This window comes from Corvus kubaryi, unplaced genomic scaffold (assembly GCF_017639235.1).
Source record: "Corvus kubaryi isolate FWS band 111438036 unplaced genomic scaffold, C.kubaryi_AGA036_p1.0 split3-73, whole genome shotgun sequence".
NCBI classification, from domain to species: Eukaryota; Metazoa; Chordata; class Aves; order Passeriformes; family Corvidae; genus Corvus; species Corvus kubaryi.
In genome coordinates, this window is record NW_024582091.1 from 4,789,531 (window position 1) to 4,802,170 (window position 12,640).

The 12,640-nt window shown below is 37.2% G+C and overlaps 1 protein-coding gene across 3 annotated transcripts in view; it reads left to right on the forward strand.

The window, feature by feature from the left end:
- FAM83B (family with sequence similarity 83 member B) overlaps positions 1-12,640 on the forward strand; it is a 56,045-nt gene that overhangs the window by 26,797 nt on the left and 16,608 nt on the right. For all 3 annotated transcript variants that reach the window (XM_042016923.1, XM_042016922.1, XM_042016924.1), the window contains exon 3: positions 8,669-8,833. In XM_042016923.1, the coding sequence (XP_041872857.1) occupies positions 8,669-8,833 (165 nt within the window). The remainder of the gene's footprint in view (positions 1-8,668; positions 8,834-12,640) is intronic.

Genomic DNA, 12,640 nt, shown 5'->3' on the forward strand with positions numbered 1-12,640 from the left:
TTGATTTAATATTTCTTGAAAGAAATCACAGAAAGAGTCCTTAGAAGTATTAGTGTCCAATCTACCATGGCATGAGGAGCATTTTTAAACAGGAGCAATTTGAAATGACAATTTTAGTACATTTTAAAAAATGTTTTTGTTCCTTTGCCTTCCCCTCACCCCCCTGCGTTTGAGGTGTCCCTTTCCCTTGTTCTCAGGTGTGAGTTAATAATTTCAGGTATTGAAAGAGTTTTTAACCTTGCAGTGGTCAACTCATACTACTGGCACTTTTAAATAAAATAATTAAGGCTTATCACACTGTTGTGCATTGTTTGTTTTTGTGCAGTCACTAAATATTGCACACATGAATAAACATGTGCTTCTACTTAAAAACAAATTTAAAATAAAAAGTATAACATTATAATACTAATTCAAGTGGCCCAATCATTCCCTAAATATTAAAGGATCCCATGACAACCCACATATTAAAGCTGTTAATTCTCTTTTAAATCAAAAAAATATTTCCCAAGCAGCAAGTCTTTGAAATTCATCATAGAGAAAGCCGGAGGCTAGAGAAGTACCTTTTATTTTTGTCATGACTTTCCATTGTGGTATAGCAGAGTCATAGGCCATCAGAAATCCTGCCATTTCCTTTCTGTTTGCTTTCTTCAGGAAAAGCTTGGCAGCTTCTGAACATAACAACTGAATATGAACATTCTGAAGAGCTAAATACAAATATTAGAATCTTGCTACCCAACCAGCTGCAGCCCACCTGGCACTGGGAATACAGCAGCAATATCAATGGCAAGAGAAGAAAGGGCAGAGTAAGGTCCCTAATGCATTCCCTCCGTCGTGCCAAGGATTCTCTGTGCTGCCTTATGTGCTTCTCTGTAGGGCCTCTGCCTGCTTCTGTTCTCAGTGACAGAACACAGCTTGCTTGCTGAATACCAAAAGCATTTTAGTTATTGATGGGAGCATTACAAGCAGGAAGGAAAGTGTTAAAACTGAGCATTGTAAACGCTTGTTGTTTTAACCATACATGACAGTTCTTTGCAAATTTAGGTAAATGTTTTCTTGTCTATGGTGTGCCAGCACTGAGCAGCAGCTGTTTCTTTGCAAATCCTTCATTCCAAGGATTAGGTTTGTAAATGCTTTCTGGAAAGTCCCCATGAAGAATTCCTGGAATATCCCCTTCCATCTTCTGGTTGCCATGACTTGCTGACACTCAATTCTGCGTGTGTGGAAGTGAAGCTTCAGAGGAATTATTGCCTTTGCTGCTGGCTGGAGTGAGGTGGTGTCTCCTGTCATTTGGTCAGCTCAAGATGAGTTCTTACTAATCCTTCAGCCAGAATAACAACTACCAAATCCATAGATAAAGATCATATTTATAGAATTAATGTATCTCAATCCCATAAGTTTTGCAAGATAAAAATCCCAGTTGTGTGAATTTGAAGAGGTAACACAGAAGGCGTCACGTCAAGATGGTGTGTGTATGGCTTGCTAGCTTGGTCTGCAATAGCTTTCTGAAAAGTAATGCAGAAGGCTACTGTACATTCACTTCTCAGAGAAAACAGTCGTATTTACATTTCAGAGAGCTTTACTTTTGTGTTGGTTTTAGTTTCACCTGTTGCGGAGCTAGTGCTGGTTTTCTGATCTATTTTTGTAGTCATGAGCTATACAAAAGTTGCCAAATGGAGCAAAAGGCAGAATTCTCATATAGTTTCAAGAAGGTTGTTCATTGTAAAAAATTGATCTTCCCAGGGTTTTTCAAAGTAAAACTGCATCTTTCTTCAGAGGTCCTGTTATGACTGTCGTATTATTCTTTGCTGACAGAATCAGAACATTTTCCCCTGTTACTGATAGCTAGAAAGTTCCCCTCCTGCACATCTTCAGTGTGTGTTTCTTGGACAGAACAGATAAGGCTTTACCATGTGGACTGCAGAGGTAAACACAGATAAAACAATTTGCCTTATGTGGTTACCTGCCTTCATAATTTTCTAATAGTTTGCACTGGTTTTTCTTGTTGTATTGCAGGAGATAGCTAGAAGTTTAGTATATGTTTTCTGGGCAGTGAACTTATATATATTTTTTGTTGGTGTTGAACTTGTCTGATGTCCTGTTGCAGAGAGAAGCTGTTGAGGTTATTGAAGACTGCTAATGTACATGTTGGAAGTTAATTTTTATTCCATATAAACTTAGTTTTTACTTTAAAATTCTTAGGTTTTATAGGTGGTACGTGACATGACAAAATGAGGCTTGGTGATCAGAACAGAAGGTGTAGTTGGTTCTGAGAGCCTCTGTTTTTCTATCCTCAGAATAAATGGTAGAAATATTTTGGAGCAAGAGGAGGAAAAGAGGGTAGTGAGGGTTAGGAGAGCTGATTCTGAGGTGGTGTAGCTGCCAGTAATAATGAAGTGACAGACTTCACTCTGTAGTTAATTAAATTGCTTTTAAAGAATGCAATAATGGAAGAACATTTCCAAGTACACTGCATAGTTATTGGCTATTGCTCTGTGTCTGTAGAGCCAAATTAAATATATTAAATAAGATCTCAGGGGGTCAGTTATGATGATAATACAAGTAGTGACAATGCAACAAGTAGTGACATTAATTTCATGAATGTTGCATAGGTATAAATCATCTCAGTATTTGTTCATTATATTGCCATAGAAATTGTTCGAAAATGGATAATACCCAGATGGTTGATTACTATTTATATTATTGTATTAAGCTGTGTTTACAGAGCAGGGCTCCTCTCATTATATTGCTCTTTGGCACTTTATTGCAAGACTTATCATCTGTTTCTGCAATTCATCCAGCACAAAGGTGACCCAGCATATTCAGGTGCAACTCACAGTGGTTTCAAAGTACACATTGCGATGAAAGGATGTGTTGTGCAAAGCATTTCAGGGCTGTCTTCAATTTTGAAAATTGATACCAAATTAATGAACTTTCATCTTAGAAGCACTCTGGTGAGAGCAACAGTGCCAGAAAGTAAGGATAACAGATGATTTCTTACAGAGCTGTTAATATGAATTGCAGCAAACATAAGCTGGATCTAAACCCTCAACCATAAAAACCAACATATTTTAATTGAAGAAAGCCACAGTAATTTGTGGGACACATTATATAGCTTACTAGAGGGAGGGTTGTCTGCATTGATCACAAAATTTGTCTCTTACGATGCCGGAAACTCATCCAGTCAGTTTGCTGCCTGCCTCCAGTTCCTAACAGCATGGTACACAGCACTGCATCCTCCTTCTGCACTGTTGCAATTGCCTGCTGTCTGAGAAAGGCCAGACTCAGATAGCACTGAGCCTGTGCCACAAGGAGATCCTCCCCAAAACAGAGATCTGCAAAAAGAGGACTGGAGTACCAGAGAAAAGGTCAATGAAAATAGAGTTAATAATTCTGTCAGAGATGCGGTCTTTTGTTCTTGGGGTGAGAAAGGGTGGTGACATTCAAAAGCACTGCACAGCAGTATGGATTTTTGTCATATAATGCCCAAAGTAAGCCGCATGTAGGTTACAAGAAATCAATACTCTTGCAGTGTAGGATAGGTCTTCAACATCGTTCCTTACTAAGTTATTGATATTGGTAGGTGTCTCTAGTAAAGCCTGCCCTAAGGAAGCAGTTTTAGTAGAGGACTGCTGTATTTTTACTGTTTATAGCAAAGGAGTTGTTAAATGACACACACTGCTATATATAACCTAGAGAATCATAATTTGTATTTGTGAAAGAAGTGATAATGCTGAGATAGTGAAACTGTCAGGGGTTCACAAAATAGACTTACTGAGCACTAGTAAAGACCTTTCGTTACATTTATGCTCGAATTTCAGGACAAACCCATTAAAAGGTTGATTTTGATGTCCTAAAACTCATATGAAGATTAAAGTCCGCTTATTTTTTTTTGTATCAAAAATGGGAGAAGTAAAGCAGAAAAACTCCTTTATTTCTCAGTGTTCTCTTTTTATAGTCTTTGTTTTCTTTAAGCCTCACAGCAAAGTTTATAATTACTACCAAACATGGCAAAATTTGCTTTCATTTTGACAATGATGGGAGTGAAGATCTCTGAATCATTGAGTTGCAGCCTTGGTCTGCAACCAATTGTCTTTTGTCCTGCCACCATTGCAGAGAACATGACTGTCTCCTCGAGAACTTCCCTGTAAAGTGCCAGGAGCTGCTGTAAGATTCCCTGAAGCCATCTTTTTTCCAGACTGAACAACCCAGCTCCTTCATGTACTCTGCACAGGGCAAGTGCCCTCTTGGTGGCCCTCCCCTGGACATGCTCAGGAGATGTTTAGTGATAAGTGTAAGTGTTTGGATTGGCAACTTCTTTCTAGATAAGCCTCTGAATAGAGTTAGTTTCTGAAAGTGAGAACCATCAAAGCAAATACAATGCACATGAATGGGCCCAAACCAGCAGTAACTTACCCTGTGACATAATAGATGCGACAGAACTGGACATTGGCCTCCATTTACAGTCTCGTAATATCCACTGTGTTGCCATGTGACTGTGTACTTAATCTCCTGTTTAGCAAGAGTATGCAGGATATTTCAGCTATGGCTGTTTTTTTTAACCTTCAAAACAAATGTGTATGTGTCTGTGTATGTGTATATATGAACCTTGTCACTGGTACTTTGTGTAGGAGTCAGTCATTTACCGAACTTGAAGATTAAGAACTTTGAAAGAATGAAAAGAACTCCGTATTAAAGTGGTGATAGTTTAGAGATGAGTTTTTAAATTGTACTTTCCTCACTAATGTGCAAAATAAATAAATCAGCTTACTGACAAATATAGTTTAGAATATTTGCATAAAAGTAGTGCTATTCAACAAAATTATACTTTCCTGTCTGTACTTACATGTTTTTTAAATGCCGAGGTAGTGTGCGTAGTTTACTTTTCTGTTGCAAAGCATAGTCTTAGTGTCAAGACAGTAAGGAGAATGATTGCATATGGCTCTACTGCTGCCTTCAGTTCAGGTGAGCATACTGTGAGATTTATTAGGAGTAATTTTGTGCATATTGACTCCAGCAGATTTTCTTCTTCTGTAAGGATGTCATTGAAACCAAATTTTAAGCTTAAAAATATTCATCACTTAAAAAAAAAAGAATGGGTAGATAAGATAAAAATACTAGTAGTGACAATCAAAGATTATTTAAGTTTAATTTTGGGAGAAGAAAACTAGCATAAAAACTGTTTTCTGCGCTGTCTTCACTTTCAGTTGATCATTGAAATGTGCTCTTCTATATAATACCCATCCAGGTGGTGGTAGTTCCCTCTTGCATAATTTCAGTGTTACATGATGTTATGCACAGCAAGTGTCTGCTCTACCAACTATTTTCTCCTCCCGGAAAGTGTAACATGCTTAATTATTTATTCTCAAATGAGGGTCATTTTTGATCAGGGTGATAATCAGTTTGCCAAGGTTTGGAAAGTTCTCCCAAAATTCTGGTGCTGTCATCAAAAAACTGCTGTACCCATCCAGTTTTCCCGGAATGGTTGGAAGGCCATTGTATTTGCTTCAAAAGCATGTGTGGTTGCTTTTAAAAAGACCTTTGCATTGTGGAAAACAAATACGTTATGGAAAGAAAATGTCAGTTTTTAAGGAAGCCTTCTGTATGACACTAGAGCTTTCTGCCTTGAGGAGGTTTTCTTGGCTCAGGATAGTATTGTTATGCCCAAAAGAAACAGAATTTATGGGATAGGCAATTTTCTGATCTCTTTCTGCAGTTTGAATTGTATCAGTTTTTCTTCCTTGCTGGAATTGACTGTTGAATTCGTCTTGTAAGTACCAGGGCGGAAATTAGCTCTGCAATTGCAAAAACAAATGTAAAAACACGGTCATGAAGTCTTTCCTTCCGCAGTGATGCAGCAAGTAACTAATCCTGCAGCTGTTGTTGCAGCTTTAATTAAAGGTTGGTACACATTATGGAATACCTCACTTAAGTAATTTCGAAATCTTGGTCTTCTTAATTAATCAAAACTTGGGACCCTGAATACCATATTTGCTTTGTCTTTTCCCATGTGCAATACTCCCTTCTGCTGCAAAGGAGGCAAACTGGGGAAATGTACACACATGCCAATTAAAAGGAGAAAAAAAAAGGAAGTTAAAGGCCAGAATATTCCATGATGTTTATGGAATCCACTCTTTCTGAATCAAAATCTTTAATTTATGGTCAGACATCTATTTTGCTTTATGGCAATCGGTATGCAAAAATTACCTTACCACTTTTAATGACTTGTTACATATTGTATGTATCATGTATATCATATTCATTGTTCAAATTTGGCACTCTTATCCAGCAAACGAGCCTAATTATGTTTGTGTTTAATAGATCAGTTGAGTGTCGCTAAGAGTAAATGGGCAGCCTAATGAGGATGTTCAACAAGAGTCGCCTCTGGTCTGTAGGGAACACAAAAAGGGATACCTAGTTGGTTGTCAAATCATGACTATGGCTTTGCATGTATGTACTCAAATTCTGGTAAGGACTTTTCAGACAGCACAAGTTTCAGGTTTCAAAATATAATCCCTATTCCAACTCTGGAAGTGAAACCTACATTTTCTTGAAAGACTACTTGATGCTTTGCAGAATTACTCCAGATTTAATAAGCTAAATGGTTTAAGAACAATTCTGCTAGTGAGGACAAAGAGGGTCCCCTGTTCATCCCCAAGTGAAATATCTTCACAGTAGTTCACATGCATAGTTCTAAAATCACCAGCTTACTGGCCTGCTTGCTTATTTGTTTATTTCTCTACCTTCCTCTTCATAAAGATAGATATGGCCATTCTAGTCAGTGTTGGGTTTTAGTTTTTATTACATGTTCTTGTGGGGTTTTTTCTGCATCTTTCCAGTTTAACAGTCTTTGCAACCACAAAATGCTGCAAATGTGTGAGTATCTTAGATATCTGCCATAGGAAAGTGTTAGAATGAGTTTTGAAGGCTGTACTGTGGGTTTTGAATATTTCATGTATTCGTATCAGTGTACACTAATGAATCCATTCAGGATTTTTCTCTTATATTTAAATTGATTCTAGAACGTAATGAGCACCCATTTCTTGAAGATCTGAAGAAAAGGAAAGTCTAGGAATAAATTAGGGAGTTCAGAGGGGTGGGGACACAGGTAATGAAACAGACTATTTGAGAACAGATTATTTTTTGGTCTTTTTACCTACTGTACTTGATCTGTCTTGGCAGTTTTCTTCTCAGGAGCAAGTGAAACAAGACAGGTGGATAAATAGGGCTGCCATGTTCAGTTAACATTGTGTATGTCAAGACCAAGCAGAAGGTACAGTCTGAAAGTGATGAGTTCCATGGAGTCAAGATAAACATTTGTGTTTTCAATCTTTAGATAAAGAAATATATTCTGTACTGAAGAAAAACACATTTAGGTTTTACTTTCAAAAAATGAATAAAGAAAATGAGGTAGTGCATTGGCATATTACCTAAGATTTTTGAAAGAATTGAATTCTTTGATGCTATTTAGTTCCTCTCTGGCTGGTGGGTTTGTAAAGACTGTTTATTGCCAGGTGACATGTAATGAAGAGGCCAAGTTTGTTCCTTTTTTCTTTTTCAGGAACTGTCTTTTTACCTTTTCTAATTGTTTTCATTGTTATTTTATTTTATGTAAGTCATCTCATTTATATTTCTAGTGATTTAAATACGTGTTTGGCATAAATTAAGCTTTTAGTTCTAAGCAGGTGGGATTCAAAAAAGGTAATTCATGCAACTGACAGGAGACATAACTTTTACTTGGGTGTGTACAACAGCATTTACCAAATTTTGTGAGTGAGGTAAATATTTCAGTTCCAGAATAAGATGAGTGCTTGCAACTTAACAATTACACCTATAAAGTTGATGGACAGGTAGTTTAAAGACTAGTGAAAATGGTAAAACCTGCTTTGATACCTGTGAAAGGTTTTATTTGGTTTGAATTTGAACCTGAGACATCTCACTGGAACTTTTCATGAGACCTCTAGTGGATAAAAATACTATCATTAGAAGTTACACAGACACTGGTTCTTCTACTTACTTCCTTTCACATTTCAGCAGTAGTTCTTCCCAAATTACTAATGATATGTCAACAGTACAACATTTCCATATATATAGATCTCTCCAAAATACCACTAGAGGGACATTGCTTTTCCAAATCAGACATACTTACTTTATCCCTGTGGATTGAAGGGTGTTGGTAGCTGGTATTCAGCACTCTGATCTTCTTGAGCCAAGCTCTCACGAGCTGAGGAAGTGTTGTCCCAGTAAGAGTGCCTCCAGCTCTTCAGTGTCTGCCTCTTGGCTACTTCAAGCTCTTGAGCCATTAGCTTTAGAGAAAATGATGAGAGATTAAGAAGCCCCTTGTACAAAAACTTTCATCTGAATTTTTTTTATGCGTACTTCAGTTCTATTTTGATGGGTTTTTCCACTGCATTTATATTGCTTGTTTTTCCTCCCTCTCTCTTTACTGGACTTCCTTTTCCTCATAAAACTAATCACTACACACACCCATATAATGGGTCATCTGGTGGTCTTGAAAAGCCTTCCAGTTTAAGTGGAACAACATAGGAAATAGAACCTTTTAATGTGTAAAAAATATTAATGTGTTAGGGGCTCGGTGCAGGCTTCAGTGAAGAGTTCTGTGTATGAGTTTATACAATACAATGATTTGTGTCTTTTCTGTTTGATTCAGGTCATTGCCATTGTTATGGACATGTTTACAGACGTGGATATTTTTAGAGAAATCGTGGAGGCATCTGCTAGAGGGATCGCAGTGTATATCCTGCTTGATGAGTCGAACTTCAGTCACTTTCTGAAGATGACAGAGAAACAAGGCTGTCAAGTTCAGAGGCTCAGGGTAAGGCATCCTGTCTTCCTTTGCATGAACATTCACTGCTTACTCCTCCACAGCCCACTGAAAAAGTGATTATTGAATACTGATTTTTGAAATTAACAATCAGGTGTAAATAGGTAAGCTCTCAGCAGAACTTTCTCTACGGATACATTTTTTTAAAAGCACCTTTTTCAAGTGTCAGAACAAGAGTATTTGATAGAATGACAATTTTCATATTTTATGTATAAAATAATTTTCCATTATTGTATGTATAGGAATACAGCATGTTTGCAAAACTAAGCTTTTTTTTCCCTTTCTCTTATAGTTGCCTGTAAATAAAGTCATAAAACTTAGATAAATTAATAAGGTGTGTACTTTATTTTATGATCTTCTTTAAGGTTATGAATTAAAATACTTTTAAGAGGCCCAAGATTCTATTTTATTAGTGTTTTCCTGAAAATCCATATTATCATGTCTGTACTTCATCCTATTGCTTTTAGACATTAAATATGTAATTTTATCTTGTAAGAGAGATAACAAGATGACTACCATTTATGTCTTCACAAGATTTCCTGCACTGCCCAAATGTTTATCAGGGATTAGAATATAAACCACGAGCTGCACTGAACTGACATAAATGCTTCATAAATACTGATAGATTTACTCTACTGTCTGCTGTTCTAAAGAAGTTCCAAGGATGTTGTCGAAGTCTCTTTGCAAAGTTCTGAGCGCTGCCTTAGCTCATAACTCCATTTGAAATTCCTTGCCTCTGTAACTAGTTAAGCTATGTTCATGCCAGACAAAAGTATTATAAAAGCTCTTCTTAGCAGCACCTCTTTTAAGAACCCAGTCCAAGAATCAGATAGAGATGTGGTGTATTTGTGAGGATAAAGAGGACTTTTTGGTAGTTGTTTGAAGGAAACTCTGTTTTATACCCATTTTTACTCTGGAGTGTTGACTTAAGTCCTTAAAAGTATTCCCACTCCACTTTCCATGCTTGTTTCTTGTGTATGAGTGTGTGTGGGATCACTGTCTGGTGTCCTAACATACAGATCTGCGGGAACTTCTGGGAAAAGACACCAAAACTGTGGTGTGATTCTATAAACACTGGTAGTGACTGCTTTCATGAAGTCAGTATTTGGCAATACTTCCATACTCTGGAACCTGAGATACCACCATTTGCTGATTAGTTAGGTTAATTATACCATAGACGTTGCCAAAAATGGCCTGTGTCTCTGTATGGAATGAGTTTTGTCCTTCCAAAATAAAAACAATTAGGACCATGCCTTTCAAGTGATATTTTAAAAACGCCATATGCATTTTCAAATTAATTCCATGCAGTGTGTACCCACAGCTGTTTCAAAAGCTTACCTTCTTGGGATTCAAGGTTGTCTTTTTAATGCAGTTTTACAGACCTGTAGGTATTTATACTGTGGTTGAAATAATTAACATACATAGATTAGAGTGGATTTTGCATGGATTGGTGTGGATTGGAGAGGTTTGGATGCGGCCTGTTCAGTGACATTGTGTTTTATACATTTCTGGGTTTTGGTAGGAGAAATAAAATACATCTTCACTCTGCAAGGTTAGCTTAGAATACTTTTGAGTGTTATCAGAAAATAAAATATATGCCAAAGAGGTAAGCACTAATCCTGTGGTGTGCTGAGTTTCCAGTTTAGCTTGTAATAAAGCTGTTCAAATTGATGGTCTTCTCATCCAAGGGCTACTCCCAGTGACTGTTGCTCTGAGAATAGCAGTTTACTACTCCTGCATTAACTCCGCTGCCTTTTTAGAGGTGAAAGGGAAATGCAGGTGACTATGAAAGAACAGCCAGTATTTTGAAGATGTTTTCTCCCTTTCCCTTTTCCCCATCACTCAAGGTTCAGAAAAAAAATAAACATCTTCAACTTTTTGTACTTTTGGCTTCTGGTCTTGCCCTTCTGTTCAGTGAAGGCAAGAAGAGAACAGAGTTGTATGAGTCTATTTCTTTTCCTGAAGATGTAGCACCAGCAGCATTGGTCTTGTTATTTTCTGGCATGATTTGGTTCAGTCTTGTTGGAGTATGGATGATGCTTCTTAGTCCATACACTCGGGATGAGTTTTCTGTAAAGCTTCTAAGACTCAACACCTCTGTCTCTTTTTCTCTCCCTTTGAATCAGTAAAAAAAACAAGATGCAATGATGAACAAAACTGTATTTTTTAATTCAGATTTACAGCTAAGTAGTCTTCTGTATGGAAAAAAAAAAGAGGATTTTGTTCATAAATCTTCATTAAATGTCTGTGCAGACAGTTTTTCTCATCTGTAGTCTGACTCCAAATCAGGGCGTTTCCCTCTTTATTGAAACATATAACTGAAAAAATGGATGGACTATATATTCTGTTGTTATTTTGTGAATTCTATATAGGAAACTATGAAATCAGGGGGTTACTAGGATTATTTTTAGTCTTTCCTGCAGCATCTTTTCATGTGGGTTGTTGTCTTACTTAATATTCATCTTGACATCACATCCATCAGTGGAACTCAAATAATTCCTTTCCTATACTTTCCCTTTTCTCTTTTCCAGTTTCATTAGTTTTCTGACTGTACATTTGTCCTCAGTAATTAATATGTTTCTTTTTTTTTTTTTTTGCTCTACCTAAGCTTCTTTTGATTAGTTTTGTCACTGATCTGACTTGCTTGGTCAAAAATTCCTTTGCATAGAAAGATGAAGAGTTGTTACAGATTCAAACTTTATTTCTTCAGGTGATTTTTCAGAAACTGATAGGTAAATTTTTTGACATTTTTTCCTGCTACTGACAGATGCCTCAGCAAACTGTGAAACATATTTGCACTGCAGAATGCAGCAGCAAGACAACAATCCCCAGAGTCACCAGAATGCTCAATGCATTTTGGATTAGAAATAAAAAACTGATGTTGTAGGCAATGTTATTTAATGCCCAAGAAGGCAACCAAGCTCCTGACAAAGATCTGACACAGATCTTTGTATTTTATTTGATATGAGGTGAGACATGGTAGAGGTTCTATGCTCTGGAGAAACTTCTTTTTTACTCCTCTGTTAATAATGAAGAATCATTTTGCTGCAGGAGGATATTGAAAGCAATTTGGCAGGACCTGTTTATTACTTGATAATCCTCTCAGTATTTTTAATGAATTGCAGGAAAGAGAATATTAAACCACTAATGAATTGATTTTAGTTTCCTTCAGTGAAGTCTACTCCCAGATACGCATGTTTAAATGCATAGTAGGAGCTGCTCTTGAGACCTGCTGGCAGCCTTTTTTTTCTTACCAGTGTTAGCAAAATCATCTAAAGTTTTCCAGTACTTCCACATCTAAGGCAAATTTGGTTATTGAATAGCCATGCACAGCATGATGTTGTATCTGTGAGCAAACTTCTGTGATAAGGATCAGACTCCAGTCAAGTCTTGAGTGGTTGTTGAATCACATTCAAAGTCAGAATAGAAACAAACTTGAAAACTACTTAGCATTTCTACAGCACATATATAGTCAATGACTACTTTTTAAATTGACAGTCTGTCACAATTGAAGTCATCCAGGGATCAATACTGGGCCCAGTGCTGTTTAATATCCTCATAAGTGATCTGGATGAGAGGATCAAGTGTACCCTGACAAAGTTTGCTGGTGATAGCAGACGGAGTGAATAAGTGGACACTTTGGAGAGGAGAGCCACCCTGCAGGAGGACCTGGATTAGCTGTAAGAGTGCACTAACAAGACACTTGTGAAGTTCAACAAGGACAAGGGTAAAGTCTTGCACCTGGGAAAGCATAATCCAGGAATGCAGCACAGGCTGGGATGTAGCCAGCTGGGGAGC